The sequence below is a fragment of the Tauraco erythrolophus genome, chromosome Z (assembly GCF_009769465.1).
Source record: "Tauraco erythrolophus isolate bTauEry1 chromosome Z, bTauEry1.pri, whole genome shotgun sequence".
Classification (NCBI taxonomy): Eukaryota; Metazoa; Chordata; class Aves; order Musophagiformes; family Musophagidae; genus Tauraco; species Tauraco erythrolophus.
This window is the reverse complement of record NC_141496.1, coordinates 86,903,901-86,926,533: the sequence shown is the minus strand read 5'-3', so window position 1 is coordinate 86,926,533 and position 22,633 is coordinate 86,903,901. Positions and strand designations below refer to the sequence as shown.

General features: G+C 37.6%; 1 protein-coding gene across 1 annotated transcript in view; it reads left to right on the top strand.

Annotated features, from left to right (window-relative positions):
* CNTLN (centlein) overlaps positions 1–22,633 on the top strand; it is a 208,194-nt gene that overhangs the window by 119,704 nt on the left and 65,857 nt on the right. The window contains exons 13-15 of the mRNA XM_086629919.1: positions 14,312–14,361; positions 19,568–19,659; positions 22,512–22,633. The exon at positions 22,512–22,633 is cut by the window's right edge and continues 396 nt beyond it. Coding sequence (XP_086486045.1) covers positions 14,312–14,361; positions 19,568–19,659; positions 22,512–22,633 — 264 coding nt within the window. The remainder of the gene's footprint in view (positions 1–14,311; positions 14,362–19,567; positions 19,660–22,511) is intronic.

Below are 22,633 nucleotides of genomic sequence, written 5' to 3'. Positions count from 1 at the left end.
AAAAATGAGCAGAATTCACACGGTCTAACATTCACATATTTTTTTTAAACACCTTTTGGTCAATCAGTTGGGTTTTGTGCTACAGTAAAGCAAATAAAAGACTGCTAAATAGTAGGTAAAATTTTAGGCATGGGTTTCTACCATCCAATTGCAAACTAAAGGTTATGCTGCATGTTGAAACTGTTTTAGTACTAGTAACTAGCGCATCTTTGGGTTTTGAGTGACTATTCATTTGAAATATATCTCAAAACTCATTCGTGACAACTGTGACATCGTTCACTTTTTTGTTTTGTGAACAGACCTTAGACTGGGGGGGAGGTTGGAGTTGCTTTTATCCTTTTTCACTCCTGAATGTGGGTTGTAAATCAGAGAGACTTTACTTAGCACCAACAGATACCGCTTCCTGCAATTTTCATCCATCCTATAAGTGACTGAATTGGGAAACAAAAATGATAAAGACATATTTCTGGGAAGTGAGTGGATAAAGTAAGATAGATAGCTCAATGACTCTGTATAGTCAAATATTCAATTTCCTTGGTTAATTAAGACTACAAGTTTTTTTGTGTAAATGCTAAGTTTACAGTTTTGTTCCTGTAAAGGAATTCCAGTAAATCATTCCGGATAGTTTGAATGTTCACAAAATGTAAGTAATGCTAGTAGTTTTTGCTTTACTCTTCTTTTGGCAGCGCTATCCCCAGACATATGTAATGGTTTTTACTCTCTTGCACAGTCTAGATCAAACACCTGCTCTCAGGTTTACTCTCACCTCCCAAGGCTGTCAGTTGACACATAAATATACAGACCCATGAAAAGAGCATATTTTGCCCTTACTGCAGGCAAATGTTCTTGAATCATAATGCTGTAGGAACCAGTTGGAGAATTTCTGTCAGAGTAGTATTTCACATATAAAATTGGATAAAGTTTCTGACTAGCTTGGTTCTTATAACTCTAAACAGCTTTTGAGTAGTAGAAAATTAAAATTAGTGTTTGCATTATGACTTATCAGACTCCCCATCCTGATTTACGACAGCCTCTTCCTATATTTTCTGTATGGGCTTTTTACAAAAGTATGTGTAATGTGCATATGCATTCTACTCTGGTTTTATAGAGTGGAATTTTTACCCTTTTGAGCAGAAAGTACAATTCAGTTTTGCTTACCTAGAAGACCTTTCAATGTTGATCTACTGTCTTCTCAAGCTCCTTTCTTTTCTGAGAGGAAGAAAACAGAGCTGCTTCTGCTGTCCTGTTTTCCTTGCAAGGATTGTTAGACTGTTTGGCTTAAGGTTTGTATAAGAAGAAACTCCCTGGCACTGCTTTGACCTGGTGTCTTAAAATTTACTTATATCGGTTACTATAATAGTCAGCGCTACTGTCCCTTTTTAAGGACTGTGGTAAAGCGCACGCAAAGTTTGCTTAGCAGTCTTTTTCTGTCTGATTTTCTTCTTAATTTGTCTTTCCAGTCTTCAACAATTTTCCATGACTCTGGAGGAAAATATTTGAAAAGGCAGTAGTAAACCTCTTGGACTCAGAGGAAGGTTTCCCTGACTGCAGCAGCTTCTGGACTAGCCCCCTGATATCTGTCCACACCAGCAACAGTATGCGTTAGGCGATTGTGGTTGGTGGTTCTTATTTCTCCAAAGAGTCATCCTGCTGCAGTCTTACAACCTGTAATCCTTGGGAAGGAGTCGGTTTCCTCAGTGGGTTATTCCTTCTTATGTATTCAGCTCTATTAGAAATGAGATTCTCCGCTTGGTTTTATTTTCCAGATAAAATTCCCTGGGACAAATGGAAAAAAAGTCTTATTGTTTGTTTGGATGTTTATTTTAGACTGCCATGAGCCTGCTCTGTTAATTCCTTTTATCTGTGTGCAGAGGAGTGTAGGAGTCTCCTGCTGGCCCTATCTGTGAATGCTGAAAGCTGCTGATGAGCGACGGCTGGCTTACGGGATGTGTATTACTCCGGAGGCAGTGGTTTTCCAGAGGACTAACTAGAGTCCTCTGGCAATGGTTAACCTAGGGTCAGCCAGTCTTGAGGGAAGGAGCCCTTTAAACTGATAAGTGCAGAGAGAAAGTTTATGCTGCAGTTCAGGCTATCTTTCTAAATTACCTTTTCTTTAATGCATTGAGACCCAAGTGCGCATGTGTATGTGCACCTTAGATTCGGAGCTGAGTGAGGGCTCCTGATGGTATCTTTAGAAGTGCTGACAATTAAAAATGATGAGTACTAGGAAATTTTGTTCTAGCAAGAAGGTATATTTTGCAGAAGCCCCGCTTATATGCAGATGGTACGAGCATTTCGCCTATTCTAGTAACTTGATAAGTAAGCAACTGTTACAGAGAATTTCTTGCTGATGCCTAGCTATAATCTAAAAGAAATCAGAAGTAATTCCTTTGGCAAAACGGATTCTATAGCACACTTTTTATTGTGCTATCTCTTCCTATATTCTAGATGGATGAATATTTCAAAAATAACTAAATAATGGAGGAGTAATCAACGGTATTAAATTGCCCTAAAATAGAATTAAAAATATTGTATGACGCTGGAAAGAGCAGATGCTATAATTGTGGATCAAGATCAGTATCTTTAAAATGTATGCAGTACTGGCGTAAAGTATTAGCTGGATAGACTTGATCTTTCTTGATTTCTTACCATCGTTGCTTTAATATTGCCAAGTGAGGCTGTGGCAATCATAGTTGGAGGACGGAAATTAAGCATGGGTACATAAAACAGGATGCTGTGTGCTTTCCTTCTCCTCTTGGTGCCTTTTGTATAAATATGTTACAAGGAAGAAGAATGATTTTCATGAAGTTATTGATAGTAAACAAAACTCTTGGAGGTTGTTCTCGGGATGTGAAACAAAGACATGCTTTTACTTCTCACTCGCCCTATTGGAAGATACTGACAGTCTTCTAGGAAGTGCCAGTACATGCCTGCTGATTTAGAGTGCTGATTCCTGTGGATTCAAGGACTCGATGGCCTCTCCTTGGCTAGAAGTTGTTCTCTGACCATGTAATCTAGAGCATTTAAGACTGTTGCTGACCCTTGTCAACAGAGTATACTTTTAACAGTATTTTGGGAGTAGGTTATATTGTCAGAAGGTCTCTTTGAGTGTTTGACTTGTTTTGGAACCAGTTAAGAAAATGCGTATTGTTGAGAAAGAATTACTGAAGAAATAGAATCAAATTCTACCAGACATGCCTAAAAGCAGCATAACTTCTTCATGCAGAAGATTCAAGACCATGAGGCAGTTTCAGATCTGCATAAAGGTGAAAAGCAGTACACCAGTTTTTAGACTTTGTATGTTTTTAAGTCACTTTTCTCCCATCTGATGGGCTATCATTTAAACTTAGCAAAGCTGCTAGAAAATACAACATTTGATTATAAATAAGAGCAAGGCATTTTTCTGGAAGGAGTCATAAATTCTGGATTTTTTCCAGTCCACTAGTTTTATTACTCTTTCAAGCATATTGCAAAACCAGCGGTTTTTTACATCCTCTTTAAAAAGTGGTCCTAAGCAGAAAAGTGTGTGTAGGAGCTGAATACGTATTTTAAATAAGATTTTCAGTTCATTTGATAGATGTAGCATTAGCATGTTTGTTCTTAAAATTAGAAATAGCAGTCATGTAAGTCACTCATCGTTATGTAACCTTTATTATTGGCAAATTTGGTAAGGTGTTACTGTATTTTTTCTGTTACACAGTCTTTTTTAGGACTTTATAACTATAATCCAGAACGCAAAAGACTTTCCCGGTACCATCAGAAAAGAGTTGTTTGCCGTGTTTCAAAAATGTTTTATAGCTTTTCATCTTAAAAAAAATTCAAACCGAACTTATTGAGACGAACCTGTATAAAGAATGCATCTGAATACAGGCCAAGCGATTTGTTGGAGCTTCAACATTGCAAGCTTTTAAAAGTGTCTCACTGTGCTAGCATTACCATTGCAGATATGAGTTTAGACTCTGAGTTTAATGAAACCTAATAAAGTTTAATTGAATGGTTACTTATTTTTTTTCATCTGGATTGCTGGAAGGTTTTCCTAGTAATGAATCTCCTTTGCCTAAGATTGTTCATGTATACAGCTAGAACAAGTTTTATGCAATTTTTCAGAGACAATTCTGAGCAGTTTTTTTATTGCTTTTAAAACACATTGGAATTTAGTTTGGGTTTTTTTTGTTTTTATTTTTTTTCATCAATTTATTAATGGTTAAGAGCTTATTTGCAAAATTCTGGAGTTTCAACACCCCACAAAGTTTCACATTCTCCACATATCATTATAGAAGGTTGTGTAATTGTCAGGATACTTCACAGTATTTGATAAACATTTGCACAAAGGTAGTATCTGATATCTCTATTGTTTTAAATTATATCATAGGAACTTCCCTTTTTAAAAATTGAATTAAATAGTAGAATGAATACACAGCATGAATGTGACAGAGATTTTAAAATGCAGTAGTAGCCTTTGAATTTCTCAAGAGAAAAGATGCAAAGATGTGAATTTATCATGAGCTGGAATTGATCCATTTATATTCACACTGAGGATTATTTGTCTTTCCTCTTGACCTGTATATTTCCGTTGTATTCAAATCCTGTCATATGTTCTTGAATTGTGGTTCAAAGGTCTACCTTCCCTGAGTCTATAGAGCAAACTCTTTTTCCAAAGAAAAGGTTTTGTCTTCCTACTGTGATTACTAGAGACTTTCTTTTGAGTTCTACGTTGCTGTATGTTTTCAGTTTAGAACCTTAATCACTTCTGTTACCTAAGTCAGGTTTTTCCATAGGCCTCTTCTTTTTTTTTTTTTTTTTTTTTTCCTCCTGGTTCATCAACCTTAATTGCAGGACTGCATAGTTTATCCTTGTTCATTCCTTACTTGGTTAGTTTTTTCTTTTGTTGATGTTGCGTATGGTTTGCTTAGCAGCGCTTTGGTACCTACGTACATCATATTCCTCCTTTTGTACAGGTGTATCTTTTCTAAATGAACTTCATGTTCTAGCTCTTCCCCGTACAAATGGAACTTAAAATCTGTAAAATTGTAAAATGCTTAGAAGCTTGAGGTTTTTTAACTGTGTAATAGCAGACATAATAGTGAGATCACGTTTATGAGATGCTGACTGAAAATAACACAAAACTTAAAAACAAAATTTTTATTTTAAAAAGGCAGAAAATCAGTTTTCCTTGAAAAATGCTGATTTATAAATTTCATATGCTATACATTTTATTTGCTTGCTCAAGCAAAAACATACATAGTGTGAAAAAGAGAACCAGAAAGCACTGTGCTTGTCGACTGATATATTGTCATTAGGAAGCTTATGAAAGGGTAAACTGAAAGCATCCTCTGTGTTCTATGTTAGTGCTTTACAAAGCAGGCAGTTTACTGTTTCCAGATTTTCGTAGATTTGTTCTTCTCCTGCAGTTCCTAAATACACTCTTTGCTGAATTTCCCTACTGGGAGAAGAGTTGTGCTCAAATACTTGTGCCACTTGATATTATAATCTGAAACAGGAAAGATAAGTAACTTAATCCACAATGTAAATCTATAATTTCTTTCACTTTGTTTAGTAACTAACGGATTTATCAGGAGAAAAACTGTATCAGATAAAAAAGTTGAAAATATGCTGTTTTTTTTCCTTTTCTTTTTAAGTCAAGCTTGTGGTTCTGTGTGATTGTAAAATGTGAAATTTGTGGAGCAGTCCTAAAAAGTTTGCTAGAAGCACAGTTAAATGGAGATTAACATAAGGCATCTAAAATATACGTAATCCTCAAAATTGCCTACTCTTGGAACATCTTCAGCTCCCAGTGTTTCTACTGTCAAAAGATGGAGGAGGCATGTACTCATGTTCAAAGATTTCAATATCCATGCCTCAAGACTACAATCAGCTAGAAACACTTTACTCAGAAACGACCTTTCCACTGTAGAAATGTCTTCAAAGATTCCATCTCTCCATTTCAGTTTATGTCTCGGATATTTCCAGATGACACAAAACACGATGCCCTTTGCTTAGCGCTCGCTAAATCAAACACACGTTTTTCAATGCACAGAGAAATCCCCTCTCAGTTAGGATCAAAACCTGGCGATTTCTTCTTTCCATTGTTTGATGTGTTAATTGAAACTGAACGTTGCAAAAACCAATGCAGTAAATCCAGTGAGCATATGTTTAAGATAATTACAGCAAATATTAACTTCATCTGCTAAAATAGTGTTGGAAGCTCTTACTCAAAGTATCTGAACCTTGACTCTGCTATTCTGACTCTCTAGTTCCAGTAGGTTGGTATTCTGCATTACCACACACAGAGCTTATTTTTGATCCTTTGAGTTGAAGGATTGCAGAGACGGTCGTTTCACCGACTCAGTGAGTGAGGGAATCACCTCGTGTCACTAGAGTCCGTGCAACTGGATCACAAGTCTCTTCGAGTACCTAATCCGCTGCGTAAAAGAGTTGAACAGGGATCATTTAAAAGGCTGGTGGGGCAGACGTAGTCTGATAAAGGCAGTCCCCCTTTTAGGGAAAAAACACACACAGATGTTTATCTTCAGACCCACTTGAAACAGTTTTTGGAGAGAGAGGGAGAGTTTTGTAACGATATATCAGATCTTTACCGATTGGGTTGTCACATCTGTGAGATGGGACACTGAGGGAAGTAATGGTGTAAATAAAAGGCTGGAAAACAAAGATCTGCCCCCACCTCTGCTTTTTGCCACTATGTTCTTTCAGGTTGAGTCATTTCTTTCAGTGTTGCATTACACTTCAGCAGCTTTCCGTGATTTCTTCAGTTACCTTGAATTCCTCAGAGTCCTTTCTTGCTTCTTAGAATTTTCTTACTTGACCCTTCCTTTGGTGCTTCTTCCAACCAATGCTCACTTGTTTTTTGGGAAAGTAGCAATCATACAGTCTCTGAAAAGGGTTGTACTCTTCAAGAAGACCACATTACACCCTTTCTTCCTTTTTGTTGAGCTGCACTCTTGTAACAAATACGCAGGCTACCACACCTTAGTAGTGAATTTTAGAGAACTGAACTAGATGTGTATTTTTTGTTATAATTCATATAGAGGTCCATTAAAAAAAAAAATCTAGCTAGAGTAGCATGTCAAAAATATTGAAATGTGTCAGAGCACATTTTAGTACTGAGTTGGGAACCAACAGAAAAGAAGGAAGAGCTACTTGCTTCTGCATGTGGTTCTTCACATCACAAATTTTGCTCTGTTTTTTGCCTTGAAAGGTAAAAAGTCTTATGAGTGATAGTAAAAAACCACTTGACTGCACACAGCAGTGGTCCGGGAACACCTAGAGAACCTGAAGGTGCACAAGTCCATGAGACCTGATGAGATACATCCACGGGTCCTGAAGGAACTGGCGGCTGAAGTTGCTGGGCCACTAGCCATCATATTTGAGAGGTCCTGGCAGTCTGGCAAGGTTCCTACAGATTGGAAAAGGACAAACATAACCCCCATCTTTAAAAAAGGGACCAAGGACAACCCGGGAAACTACAGACCAGTCAGCCTTACCTCTGTGCCAGGTAAAATCATGGAACAGATTCTCCTGGTAGCTGTACTAAGGCACATAAAAAATAACCAAGTGGTTGGTGACAGCCAACATGGCTTCACTAGGGGCAAGTCATGCCTGCCTAATTTAGTGGCCTTCTACGACAAAGCTACAGCGCTGGTTGACATGGGTAAAGCAACGGATGTCGTTTTCCTGGACTTGTGCAAGGCGTTTGACACTGTCCCACATGACATCCTTGTCTCTAAAATGGTGAGACACAGATTTGACAGATGGACCACTCGGTGGATAAAGAATTGGCTGGATGGTCGCACTCAAAGAGTTGTGGTCAACGGTGCGATGTCCACATGGAGACCAGTGTCAAACGGTGTCCCTCAGGAGTCTGTTCTGGGTCCAGTGCTGTTCAACATCTTTGTCAGCAACATGGATGACGGCATCGAGTGCACCCTCAGTAAGTCTGCCGATGACACCAAGCTGTGTGGTGCCATGGACTCACTTGAGGGAAGAGGTGCCATCCAGAGGGACCTTGATAGGCTTGAGAATTGGGCCAGTGCAAACTGCATGAGCTTCAACAAGTCAAAATGCAAGGTCCTTCACCTGGGTCGGGCCAATCCTAGGCACAAATACAAACTGGGCACAGAGTGGGTTGAGAGTAGCCCTGAAGAGAAGGATTTGGGGGTGTTTATAGATGAGAAGCTCAACATGAGCCGGCAGTGTGCTCATGCGGCCCAGAAGGCCAACCGCATCCTGGGATGTATCAAGAGAACCGTGGTCAGCAGGTCAAGAGAGGTGATTCTCCCCCTTTATTCTGCTCTTGTGAGACCCCACCTCGAATACTGTGTCCAGTTCTGGTGTCCCCACCATAAGAGAGACATAGATTTGTTGGAGCATGTTCAGAGGAGGGCCACAAAGATGATCCAGGGGCTGGAGCACCTCTGCTACGAGGACAGGTTGCAGGAGCTGGGATTGTTCAGCCTTGAAGAGAAGACTTCGGGGGGACCTAATAGCTGCCTTCCAATACCTGAAGGGAACTTACAGGAAGACTGGGGAGGGACTTTTTACAAGAGTGTCCACTGATAGGACAAGGGAAAATGGGTTTAAGTTGAAGGAGAACAGATTTAGATTAGATCTTAGGAAGAAATTCTTCGGTATGAGGGTGGTGAGACTTTGGAATAAATTGCCCAGAGAAGTTGTGGATGCCCCCTCCCTGGAGGTGTTCAAGGCCGGGTTGGACGGAGCCTTGAGTAGTCTGATCTAGTTGAGAGGCATCCCTGCCCATGGCAGGGAGGTTGGATTAGATGATCTCTGAGATCCCTTCCAGCCTATGCCATTCTATGATTCTATGATACGATAGGGTGAGAGTAATTGATTTGAAAAGGGTGGCTATGTCTGGGTAAGCTTCCCCAGATGGAAAAAAAATTAAGCTCAGGATACAGGTATCAGTCTCCCCAGTGGAAAGCAATCTATTCAGTTTATTTTAGTAGACCTCATGAGAGGTCTCATCTCTTAGATGAGACCATGAATGGGATGAGACCTGCTGCCCAGCTGATGTGACAATGTCTTCTTGCACCAAGAATGCTCCTGTAGTAAAGGGACTCTTTTTAAGGCTAGGAGAAAGTAGTTCTTTGTAGTGGGAGGTGACAAAAGCAAAGGAAAGCTGTTTCAAAATATCGTCAACAGTAGTTGACTGGTGTATTAAGTAACAGAATAAAGACATAATTTACAAGTACTTCTATGCTAGAAGCCCAGAAAATAAGATGTGGAACTAGACTGCTTGGCATCAGATAACAATCCTGACACACTAGGCATCTCAATGACCTAGATGAAGGTGGGTATTCTGTGGGGTACGGTGTTGCCCGGGTACTAGCTTTGCAGGAGGGACACAGCAGGTTTACCTGGTGAGGGAGTGGCAATGTATGAAGAGGATTATTTAAGTGTAATATTGAACAGCTATTACAGAAGAAAGGAGCACTGCATAATACTTTTGTATAGAATTCCTATATTTTAATAATGAATAAGTTGCAGTGAGATTATACCACTGATCTTTTCATCAGGATGCTGACAGTGATATGGAAATGTGAAACGAGATTCAATGAGTTGTGAAGGACAGCTTGTAATCATGGAAGGTTTCAACTACCCACGTAGAGCCTGTGTTATTATCTTGCCAAGTCAAGATGTAGAGATACAAATTTTGTATGGAATAATTAGCTTTCCTAGAACAATCAGCCTTAGAAACCAAAGGGAAAAATACTGTTCTGGTTTTTATTTTGGGTGGTATACAAAACTTAGTTTCTAAAGCATCAGAGAGAAAGCCTTTCTGTAATAGTTACCTCAATACAACATGCAGCTTGAAAGGAACCTCTGGAAGCTGTCTTGTCTAACCTGCTCCTCAAAGCAGTGGCAGTTTGGGAAAGTCGCTTAGGATCTTGTCAAGTTTTGACAAAAGGCGGAGGAGATGGAGTCCAAGGATGGAAATTTCAGAGCTTTTCTGGGCAACTGTTCCAGGGTCTGACCAGCCTAATGAGCAATTTCTTTTTATATCTCATTGGAATTTGATGTATTCTAACTTCTGTCCATTGACTCTCATACCATCCACTGTGATCCTCTGGGAAAAGTCAAACTCCATCTTTTCGACGCCCTTGTGTTAGGTAGACAGCAATAAAATCTCCCCTTCTCCTAGGGCTGAATAAATCCAGGTCTTTCACTCTGTTGTCACAAATCATGTGCCCAACCCCTGACCATAATAGTACCCCTTTGCTAAATGTAATCTAGTAGGTCAGTGTCTCTCTTAGAGGAGCCCAAAACTAGACACAGCCACACATACAGTCTCAGAAGTGTTGAACAGAATCGATTTTGTAAACCAACCAACCTATACAGCTAGTATGTTGGTGGCCTTTGCCACAAAGTCATGTCCCTACCTAATGCGGAACTTGTTGCTCAGAAGGACCCTGCGTTTTATGCAAAGCTCCTCTCTAGCCAGTTGGTCTTCTAGAATGCCCTTTTGCGAGGAGTTTTTCTGGCAGGACTTTGCCTTTGGTGAACTTCATGAAGTTCCCACCAGCCCATTTTTTCTGCCTATGAGGTCTCTCTGAACAGTGGTCCAGCCATCTAATGAGTGTATGAGTTGCTTCCTTCAGTTTTGTATCATCTGTGAACTTGCTGAGAGTCACTCTAACCCATCTTTGAGGTTCTTAATAAAGACTTTGAACAGAACTGTACTCTGAGGATTCCTGAGGGATGGATTGCTGAGGGATGCTTTTAATTGGTAGCTGCCAGTTGGACTCCATACCACGGATCATCACCCTTTGAGCCTAATAGTCCAGCCAATTTTCCACCACCTTATCTACTTTTCAATGCAGATCTCAGCTATTTGTCAATAAGGAAGTGGGAGATCATCTGAAATGCCTTGCCAAATTCAAGGTATACATTGTTGCCTGCTCTTCCTTTATTCTTACAGCTTGTTATCTCCTTACAAAGGTGATCAGGTTGGTAAAGCAAAATTTTACCTTGATAAATCTATGCTGTTTCCAGTCATCTTGTTGTCCATTAGGTGGCTGGGCATGATTTCCGGAATGATTTGCTCTATAACTTTCCTAGGAAATTTTTTTTAATGAGATTTAAATAGTACCAGAAGAGAGTGGATCAAAACAATTGGCCTGGGGCTATTCACTTTCCCAAAAGGGAACCGCATAAAATGCAGCAACTATTCAAAAAACCTCAACCCCCCAAACACTAGAACAAGTAGTATAGAAAGCCTATGAACAGTTGGAGGCTGCTAAGAAAGCTGAAACCCACCTTAAAAATGTACTACAATTTAAAGAAAAAATCTGAAAAACAACGGAACAACTCTCACCCCAAAATAACCTTCAAAAGCTCTCTGTCAAGACTTAGTGGGAAAGTTTTTGTGGCCTTCACAGAGAAAAGGTCAGCATTTAAAACTTAAGCTTGCATCGTTGAGAGCAGGTAGGCCAATAAACATGGCAAGACAAATGCAAGTGGAAAGCCAAAAAGGCTAAAAAAGCTCTTGAAGAATGATTTTCAAAGATGCTTAGCTATGATAGTAAAGTTTTGTTTAAATGAAGTGAAAAAGAAGCAAGTTAGGAAAGTTGTAGGTTTGTGTAATGATAACAGTGTAAAAGCATATGCTAGGTATATAAGGCCGTAAAAGAATGGCTCAGTGAACCTTTGCATGAGTCTTCCCTGCTGAAGATGCTAAGAAGATGCCAACAACTCATGTATTCTTTGTAGCAGACGGATCAAAGGTGTTAGATCTGCTTGAAGTAACTGTACAGCAATTATCAAGTCGAGTAGGTAAGCTGTTTGTTAATATCTTCATGTTACTATCTTCACACCCTGAGGAGTGTGAAGAAACTGAAGTATGAAATTACTGAACTGTAACCTCATTGTGAACAGCCACTGTGCCAGCTGACTGGCAAGTTGCCACCATAACTCCCGTCTACAAAATGGGCTCCAGAGGAAGCTGCAGACAGTGAGCCTGACTACTTCCATACTTGGGAAGATGGCAGTCTCTCTTGAGGGTGTAAAAAGAAATAATTTAAAATAAATAAATAAAATTTAAAAAAATCAAAACAAAACACAAGAGAGGGAGAGAGATCACTGGGCACAGATCAACAGTTTTTTTAGGGATGCGTCACTGTGGCTCCTGTAAAGGAAAATCCTGCTGGAATTGCGGAAGAGTGACAGTAACCACGTGGATAAAATCTGATCTATGTTTTCCAATTGCCTTTGACAAGACTCCACATGAAAGGTTATAAAGAGATTCCATTGCTGTGGGATTGGAGGAAAGCTCCTGCTAGCAACAGGGAACCAGGTAAAGCAGCGGAAACAAAGGGTAGTGCTTACGTGCCACTTTCAGGATAGAAAGTTGGAATCAGACTGCAGAAACTGTTTGGCTTGTGCTGTCTTCTGAGCAGCATCTGCTTTTGCCTCTGCCGGACACAGACCACTGGTGATGGATGGACCCAGCACTGGTCTAACGCAGTTGGGCATTTCTAGCATTCATGCAAGCCGATGATTGACTTGTATGGGTTGAATCTTGTGTCACACATTGTAATTTCTTGTCTAGGCTTGCCTGAAATGTGTCCAGCTTAGATATTCATAACTTCAGTTGAAGACTATTTCACAGACAAATGAATTTATTTGGAAGTGCTTCAGATATTCAGACGACGAAACCTACCCCTTTACTTATTTCATTTACTTACTTCTGCATGTCTTTCATCACCCTAAAAAAATAGTTCTGTAAAAGTTAACTTTTTAAAAGTCTTGTATGATTATCATTGTATGCTTGTCACCTAGTGTGTAAGGGGGCACTATATATGTATGCAAGTGAACGTGTGTTCATTCAAATAATATTTTTAAAGTTGGAAAATAACATGTTAGTAGGATAAGGTTCAGGCAGGAAGGATTCTAAAATATCTTTAATTCACTCCCTTGTAATTATGTAACATTGAATGCAGTCTTTAGTTACGTAAACAGGGAATGTTTTTTCAAGGAAGCGTTTTGCCATTCAGTGCACAAAGTGAAAATGCTGTGAGGAGTTAGGACAGTGTGGAGGCAAAGGCCACTGTAGTCTGTGTAATAGAAATTGATGAGGACTGAGGCATGGAGAATGAAAGAAGTGCAAAGAAAGTCAACCTGTGAAGACAGCTGAGTGATCCTGAAAATAGCTGGAGCCTTATGTATCGTGCAAAGCAAGTTACTATAACTTTTCACATTTCTCATTTTCTTTGTGCTTCACCTCAGACTGTGGGATGTGAATTGCAATGTTTAGAATTACAGCTGAGTCAGAGATGCATTAAACATACAATGTGCTTTAAAATACTGTGTATACTGAAAGACCATTTTTTTTAAACCCATTCCTTAAGTTGGTGGATATTTTGGCTGGATCCTCTTGGTGCCTTATCTAAGAGGGATTTTGTAAAGCGTAAATTTACTGTGAAGCAGTTAAGTGCTGCAGAGTACAGCAGAAAAGGCTGTGAGGAAATTAGGAATCCAACCTTCAGAACAGAGCTAGAATAATGTGTAATTGTGTAGGATATGAGGTAATATTTTAAGCAAAATTTGCATATTAAACGACTGCCCTCTGTTCTGTGTGCTGTAGGATCCTAGGCTAAAATAAATGGGAATCTTACTGCTGAAATAGTGCAGTTGTTGATCATGTCAGAAAACACAAGTATACATGAACCATTTGAATTAATGTCTTACATTCTAGCATTTCCTAATTTAATTTTGAAACTTTAGCATTGGTATCCTGGCAACTTTATTTGTATGTAATTCAGATATTTTGTTGTGCAGACCTTAGCTGGTTGATATTACAAAATAAACTATAGTGGTAATACAGTAGTAGTTCAGGGCTGGAAAAGGAGAGGATAGATTTTGTTAATGAGTTTCTCAAGTAGACACTGGAAAAAGAGAAATGTTTAAGATATATCTGCACAACGTTGGCTAGTACTTACTCCCCGCTTAAGAGGATTCCACCTCCTACTGCTCTCCTTTTCGTCTCAGGCGTTTCCTTACTTGAAAAGGACTGGCTGAAACTTCTTAGTGTGTGTTGCAACCAACATTATATCTGAATTTTGTAAATTCAGATTTATAAATTTTCATCAGCCATTGTAAAAATGACTCTTTATGTTTGAAGTATGCAAAGTATCATCAAATTAGAACTAATTCCGAGTGTTGGCAACTTTTTCCCCAATAATATATTGATGTGGCTTTGGTTTAATTTTTTAAATGGTTTTATTGGCGTCTGTGTGATTGTGCTGTTGTTCTTAATTTTTTATTTCCTCTTTTGTAGACTGAATCTTGAAGAAGAACTGGATCAAATGAAAGTATACCGGTCTGTGGGTAAGTTCACAATACAGGAGTTTTTGTGAACAAAATACCATGTTTATTTATTAATTATTTATTATTAGAAATATTTATAATATAAATAATTATTTATTATTATAAACAAAATACCATGTTTATAACAAAAAAGGGAAGGTATATTATTTTATATGTGTATATGCAGTCTATTAGAAATATTAATATAACCTTCTCTCTGAAGGTTAATTTCTTGAATGTGTATTTTGTAAGCATAAGGCCATACATATTCTTATATCAAATTATTTTACCCTGAAGTTCTCCACATGCCTGTTAAGTCAATGATAATTTTTATATATAGATATATGCTAATTTATGTTTGCAACTTATATGTATATAGTACGTATAAAATCCATTAATTATTTTATGTTTGAAATCATAGAATCATAGAATGGCATAGGCTGGAAGGGACCTCAGAGATCATCTAATCCAACCTCCCTGCCATGGGCAGGGACGCCTCTCAACTAGATCAGGCTACTTAAGGCTCCGCCCAACCCGGCCTTGAACACCTCCAGGGAGGGGGCATCCACAACTTCTCTGGGCAATTTATTCCAAAGTCTTACCACCCTCCTACTGAAGAATTTCTTCCTAAGATCTAATCTAAATCTGTTCTCCTTCAACTTAAACCCATTTTCCCTTTTCCTATCAGTGGACACTCTTGTAAAAAGTCCCTCCCCAGCCTTCCTGTAAGTTCCCTTCAGGTATTGGAAGGCAGCTATTAGGTCTCCTGAAGTCTTCTGTTTTCAAGGCTGAACAATCCCAGCTCCCGCAACCTGTCCTCGTAGCAGAGGTGCTCCAGCCCCTGGATCATCTTTGTGGCCCTCCTCTGAACACGCTCCAACAGATCTATGTCTCTCTTATGGTGGGGACACCAGAACTGGACACAGTATTCAAGGTGGGGTCTCACAAGAGCAGAGTAAAGGGGGAGAATCACCTCTCTTGACCTGCTGACCACGCTTCTCTTGATACATCCCAGGATGCAGTTGGCCTGCAATAAAGCTTTACCATTCTCTATCCCAGTTTTCTGCTGTTACTGTTTTCTTTTGTTGTGATAACACTGACCACTTGAATGAAAAAATAAGGACTTTTTTTTCCCTTTATTTTAAATTTGTTTTATAGTATCTATAAAACTAAGTGGAAATATCCAGCTGCTGAAGACTGAAAATTACTGTTTTTTTTTCATGTTACTTCTTATGTGTTACTTTCATAGCCCCAGATAGAGCTGAAGGGAACTAGAGAAGGTTTTAAATACTGACTTTAAAAATAATTTCTTTGTTTTTGCCAATTTAATCAGTCTTTGCTCAAAGTGAAGTGGAAAGGCAACCAGCAGTGAGAAGGAGTTGAAGGCCTGCTGAGCAATAACCATGCGTTTCCAAAAAACAGTCAGATCCCTGAAGCTGCCAGTTCTTGACATGTTTAGTGCTTTAACAATTAGTCTTTTATTCTTTCTTTTTTCATTGTCTTTTCAGATTAAAACATATCCTCCTCTTAAGTGTGTGGGTGTGTACACACTTCTAATTTGGTTATTGGTATGATTAATTGTTATACTAGGACTGAGAAAAAGGGTTAAACTACTAGTGAAGTGCGTTAGGCAGATTTTATTTACCTTTTCCACCATTTGTTGTTATACGTATCATTTAGATGAACAGGAAATTTTTCATAAGATACAAAATCAAGTCCAAAGATATGTATTAAGCAACACTTCTTGTGAACATGTAAGACTGAGCTGATTCCAGCCATTTCCAAACTTTCACCTATTGAAGTATAAAAAAATAGTTGCTTGCCCAGTCTGTAAAAAGTAATTTCCTTGTTGTTCCCCTTGCAATTCCTAGGGTATTGCAGTGTGGTGGACACTTTTGTCAATTGATTAACATTTTCTACAAGACAACACCATAACAACTGAAACTGAATGTCTATCTTTGAGCATAAATGAGTGTGTGTGAACAATCCTTGCTTATGTGCTGAGAAAGCGCGTACACCGTCTGTCCTGAAATGGGTATTAAATGCTTTCCTCTTCCCAAATAAATGTGCGACCTCAGATCTGTTATCTGTTAATTTGCTGCGAGTCCAAACTTGATATGGCTTAAATACACTTTGTTCACACTCTTAGTATGTTTTCTTTTCTAAGAGGGAACCTGACATGAATTTACTTAGCTCATCAGTGATGCTGAATTCTGTTTCACCTTAGCAGGTACCTGTTTCCATCACGCATTCTAATATCAGGGATAAAAGTCTGATAAAGTGGCTGAGCTTCTGTATGGTAAAAAAGCTTTATGCTCTTGCTTGATTAGATACCAGTTGTGTTTTTTAGAAGGGAGTACTGGATAGCTTTGTTGCTCTTCCATATAATTTTTCAAACCCTGCTGGTGAAAGATGGAGGCGGTCAGGGGAAAAAGAAGCTCTGCTTTTGCCATTCCCAATTTCTTTCCTTCCTGATTCAGTTGTCCAAGGTGTGTCTTTCGTCATTGCCAATGATTTTCCAGTAGTTACCAAATCCACATTCACTAGTCATGCTATTCATGTCATTATTTGTGTATAAATGCAAAGACTGTGTTGGCAGGTACTCGTGCCATTTTCTCCAAAAGCGGGACAATGGGTCCATCTAATCCTATTTAGGAAAATAACAAGTGCCTTATTGTAAGAAGGTAAACTGTTGGCCCTCTGCTTCTTCAAGGAGGCAGTTTGAAGGCTTCTTTCATTATGAGACTTCTTCTGATTCTACTGTGTACCCAGCTCGTATGAGAATAGCATTCCCTTCTTCTGGTCTTCACAGTGGTTTTTCCCACTAGCTGTTTCAGACTTAACACGTTGTTAGGAGCATGGGTGGCTACCACCGGAGTCAGTAACACGGTGGCTTTCTTCACCATGGCACCTCCTGTCTGTCAGGGGAATCGTTCACCTGGTGCATGCCAGAGGCTAAAATCTTATTGTTTTGATGGTTCTTGTAGGTACTCTATGAGTAACTAATACACAGCTCTGTTTCTTTTTGAAACTGATAGTTTTTTTTTCTCTGTGGGAGTTCTGATAGTGAGCTATCGTATCATAGCTCAAGAACCGTTTTGGCAGTGGTGTTCAACTAATTCATCATCAGATTTGGTGACTATTAATCAGGAATTAGGTTTCACGTTCTAAAGCTGGCAGTTAACTGTTTCCTCAGTGAGACCTAAGCATGCTTCTGTTAAGACCATAGTAACTTGACGACTGAAGACAGTGGAGTTTATGACCTGTGGGTCTGTTCCTTGAGCAAGAATTCAGTACTTTTTTACGTAGGAGTGTGATGGGTAGAGCGCATGTCTTGCTGAGTAGACTCGTATGATGAATCTTTCTGCTATCATAGACAGATAGACAATTACAGGCAATGCTGTTTCATTGCCTCGCTAACCAACTCCTGTGAACAATTACATAACAATTATAAGGGAGGAGAGGAGAAGGGAGCTCAATAGGCCATTTATTTTCTCCTCAATAGGAAGGGTTATGCATCAGTGACCTTTGGCTTTTCTTCAGTTTATGTTGCTTGTGACTTCTGTGGTTATACTTGAACAGGTATAGTCTTTTCTGTCTATTTTGCAGTAGTATTCTTTAGTCTCTGCATATAATATGTTTATTTATAGATAGAGTTTTAAATTGTATTTTAATACATCCACATAATAAACCTAACACCTTGTGTGCTTTGATCAGTTTCTTTGACTATGGGAAATAATTTTTCTTTTCAGTGGAGTAAAGTAAATGCTGATATAAAAGCTACAGCAGACATTCAAATGAGTGAATATTTAGAAAAAGATGAAAAGCATGTTCATATTATCTTTGTGTGTTACTTACAGAATGTTGTAAATGTATGCAGTACCACTGTGCTAGGGGACTGTAGTCTGAAATAACATGGGAACTAACATATTAATATCAAGGTAAAGGTACATATTCCCCAGATGCATAGTTTTACCTTTTTCAGCTTTTATTATCTTTAGAATAGTGTTCCATTTATTTCATGAATACAGAAGTATTAATTGGCCATGACATGTTCCAAAGACAAAAGAAAGGTCTAATTCACTCTAACAAACTTGTTAGTCACTGTTTATATCAAGAGGATTGTGAATCTACAGAGAGTAACACTGTTTTCTTCTACACTGCTTTGTTTATAAATCAAAAGTTTTTAAGTGACCTGCAGTGTCTGCTTGTAGTTTGAATTGATACTTCTAAAGCAGACCTCCACCATGTAGCACAGATGTTTATCCCTTAAGATTCATGTTTTAAGTTAATTTGGGGGGAAGAAGGGCAAGAAAAGAAATGTGAATATTGTGGTGTTTTTACAGTGTTAGGATTTTTTGTTCTTTAAGGTAATATTTTATATTCTAAGAAAAAGTCCTTCTGAGGTGTGTAATTGCTTATTTCTGTAGGCAGTGGGCGATTTGTGAATGCTAAGCTCTTGGTTCAAATCTAAAAAGAATGTATTTTACTTCTGATTTACCATACGTATTAGTACTTCTAAACTTTTTCTTAACATTCTTCTTTATGAATAGATTCAATTTTTAATTTGTCTTTTTTTGTGGGATTTTTAGTACCTAAAGTGCTTAGCTGTCTCTGAGAGTGATGCTTAGAGTCGTGTACACTCTGATTAGTTGTATCAATTTCTAATTGTTATGAATTCACAGTATTACAATGGAATGATTTGTGTGATTTAACTGGTGAAATACATGATCTTTCACTTAACAAAAAAAGAGGTTTAAAGTTTTCAGCCTAATTCTGTTACTGTTTGCTTTGTTCACCAGTCACTCTGATCCTCCTAGCAGGGAACAAGACCTAGAGAACAAAACTGGTAGTGACTGTGTAGATAAAAAGGCAATGAATTCTGCTTTTAAGGCATAGAGGGAATAGTCTATAAAAGAATAAAAATCAGAATAAAAGTATAGCGTCTTTAACCTGCAGATCTATTGTACCTTTGAAAAGCTTGTACTCTGAAAAAAACATACTGTGATGCTACAAAGGTTCATAATTATGTGATAGAACACTTTGAAAGGGGTCAGTCTTTTAGAAACTGACCAAAAGACTTGTCAAGAAAATAGACCACATTATAATTGTGGAAGTAAAGAATGCATTTCGTTAAAATGTCTAAGTATTGTTTTAATGAAATACTAGGTGTCACAATGTATTTTATTTATTCTCTGATAGAGAGGTATTATTTATCTTCTGATAGAGCCACTTTTTAAACTTAGTGAAGATGATGGGGTCAAGAACAGTACTCCAAAGAAGAATATGAAAGAAGTTTCACATCAGACGTTACAAAAGGTAAGATACCAACCCCAGCAAACTTAAGATCTAAATTTTAATATAAGATTCATATATATAAGTCAGTACTAATGAATTTAGGCCATGATTTTCCTTTCCTGATTGAAAAATATGGATTTCCAAAATGGTGTCAGAAATTAATTCTAGGGAAGTAGCCATGAATATATCATGTGAGATAAATATAGTCAATGTCAGAGAAAATTAAAAGAATGTTTGGAGGTATAATGTTAAAAACGAACAAATTATGTAAATAGGAAGTAACGTATGCTTAGCATTTTACCACTTTTGAGTCTAGAAACCTTCATTTCTTTTGCTGAGTATTTAACCTTACGTATCAGGGGTTAATCTCCATTGAGCTCTTGCTACAGAATAAAATTGATGCATAATAGTGATAAATCCACTTTTTGTTGTATTTCAATTTTAGCACAACATCGCATATGCAAATATTTTTTACATATGTGGGTTTATCACTCTTTTCACAAGATAGTACTGTATACATTTAGAGTTCTTTGGCTTAGCAAATATGATGAGTATTTAATCTTTACTGCTCAACATTCTACATGTTTTACCTCATACAGTAACAAGATGTTCTTAACTAGTTGCTGTTTGTATTGATATTTGTAATATACACAAGTAGTTTAGTATGTTAACAGGTGTTCACTTAAGAGGGCTCACTTGTATTTTACCATATGTTTTGTTTGTTGCAAAGAAAAGACATCCTTCAAACAGCATTGTGCCTTTTGTTTGTCATTTTGCAAAACAATATTTGTTTAATTACTTATAAATCTTTAAAAGCATGCTTAAATTGAATAAACACAAATTTATAACTTTGAATGTCAGTTCAGGTATGTCTATCTATTTTTTATTTGTGAATTAACTTGTAGGAAGTATGGTAATTTACAGCAGATGATGTGATTGCTTATACTTGTAACACTTGCCATATGGTTAGGCAATGAAGGCTGTCATCTCGTTATTACTGAATGACAAACATCATGTTAAAATAATAACACACAGAATAGGAAGTGCTCACATTCATTTATCTTAAGGTAGAGTGAGTAATTGAAATAATATGAATACTACCATCTGAAATGTCACACAGTTTATGCTTGCTTATCATCTATATTTCAGAACTATAATTTTGTTTGCCAGGTACTACATAATTTTTATCTCTATGGATATACAGAGTTACGATGGTACCTTAGGGATAAGTGTAGAAGCTATTCATTGTTTGTTTCCTTCCAGCTGTCATACATGACTTTAAGTGCTAGTGAGTGCAAAAGCTTGCTTTAAAGAACTGAGAAAATAATAGCAGAATCTCAGTTTAGGAAGGTGGTTGAAGAAAGGTACTGGTCTAAGTGCTTATGATTGGGGAGGGAAGGGCAAACTATGATTTTAATCCTAAACCTTAGTTTCATTGAAGCATTTGGAAAAATCTCTTTTATTTCTAATTTCACTCAATAACTTTATGTAGCCATAAGGCAATCTCTCTTCATTGTGGGTGTGCTCTGAATTTCCCTAAAGGAAGGTAGCAATGGACAGGCATGCATATTAAAATTAGCTATCCAACTCACAAATTCAATATCAAATTCACAAATGTATATCAAGTTTGAGCAGCTCTTGCCCTAATTTGCTCTGTACTTTAAGACCTCTTATTTATCTGAAATAAATCTGTAGTACTCACTTCATTTCATAAGTTCTAAAATAATTTCAATACATTGGCAAAAAACCCTTGCAAAAAAATACAGCATTTATTGAGAAATGCTATGGTTTCAGTAATTTCAATGTCAATGCAAGTTTTGACATTTTGTATTGCTACAAAGTGACGGAGTTTGCCAGAATTTTACAAGGTGAGTAGCTAAAGTTGGCCATGTACTTTCTACTACAGCTCCTTGAAAAATAGTCTTTGGTACTTATGTCCAGAAAAATCTAGAGCACTTAACACTTCTCCTAGCGAGAGAGTGAGGATGGAGCTTGTACAAAACCAACCAAAAATATTTTTCTAGAATGACGAAGTAGTTACTGAGCACAAAACTCACTCGCGCTTTGCAAGCTTCTGGGGAAATCTCACAGTTTTAGTATCTTCTGAAATTAAAATTTTACCCCTTGTTTCTGGAAATTGTGGGGTTTGGTTGTAACTTTAAGCAAATATTCCAGAAGAACACTGAGAACATGGCTATTGTTAATGGCCTTGAATATGTATAAACCTCAAAGGACTTTACAAAGCATATGCATCCTATGTTGGTAGAATATGCTTCTTCAAACTGTATACAGGAAACTTGTAAAGTGGCTTCGTTGGAATAGAGTAAATTTTTCCCTTTCTGTGAACAGAAAATACGTTTCAGCTTTCATATTCTTTAGGTGCTGAGCTTCTGGTATCTCTTGTTATAATTTGTTTGATTTTTTTTTTAGAAGATCAAATTAATATTTGATTTGTGTATTTACAACTCTTGAAATAACTTGTTGATTTAGATAGCTAGTGCAAAATTGTCTGTACTTCAAAACAGTTTCCTTCTGAAAATGTTTTTTTAAATTCAATTAGTATGTATAACCAAATCAGTAATGAGATCAAGATGCATCAGGAAGGTTCATTAGCATACTTAAACTTCTGTGTCACTTTGCCTGGAATTTTAACTTCTTTTACCATCTGCCCTTTGTTCAACAGCTGTATTATTGCAGCTGAAGTGTTTTCATTTGCACTATGTTAGAATTATTTTTAAATTAAGGACTATAGATTGCTTTTGTCCTTGTGCTTAATGTAATATTATTGTCATGTAATAAATACATTTGAAAACATAAGGGTTTTTTTACTGCATAGGCTGAAATATTGTGAATGCTGAAATTGCTTTTGTTAGGTACAACTAGAAAGAAGATTCAAAGCTATTGAAGGAGAATTAAAGAAACAGAAAGAAGTAAATAAAGACTTATTGAAGGAGAAAAACGATTTGAAAGCATCTTTAAAAGTGCAGAAGGAAGA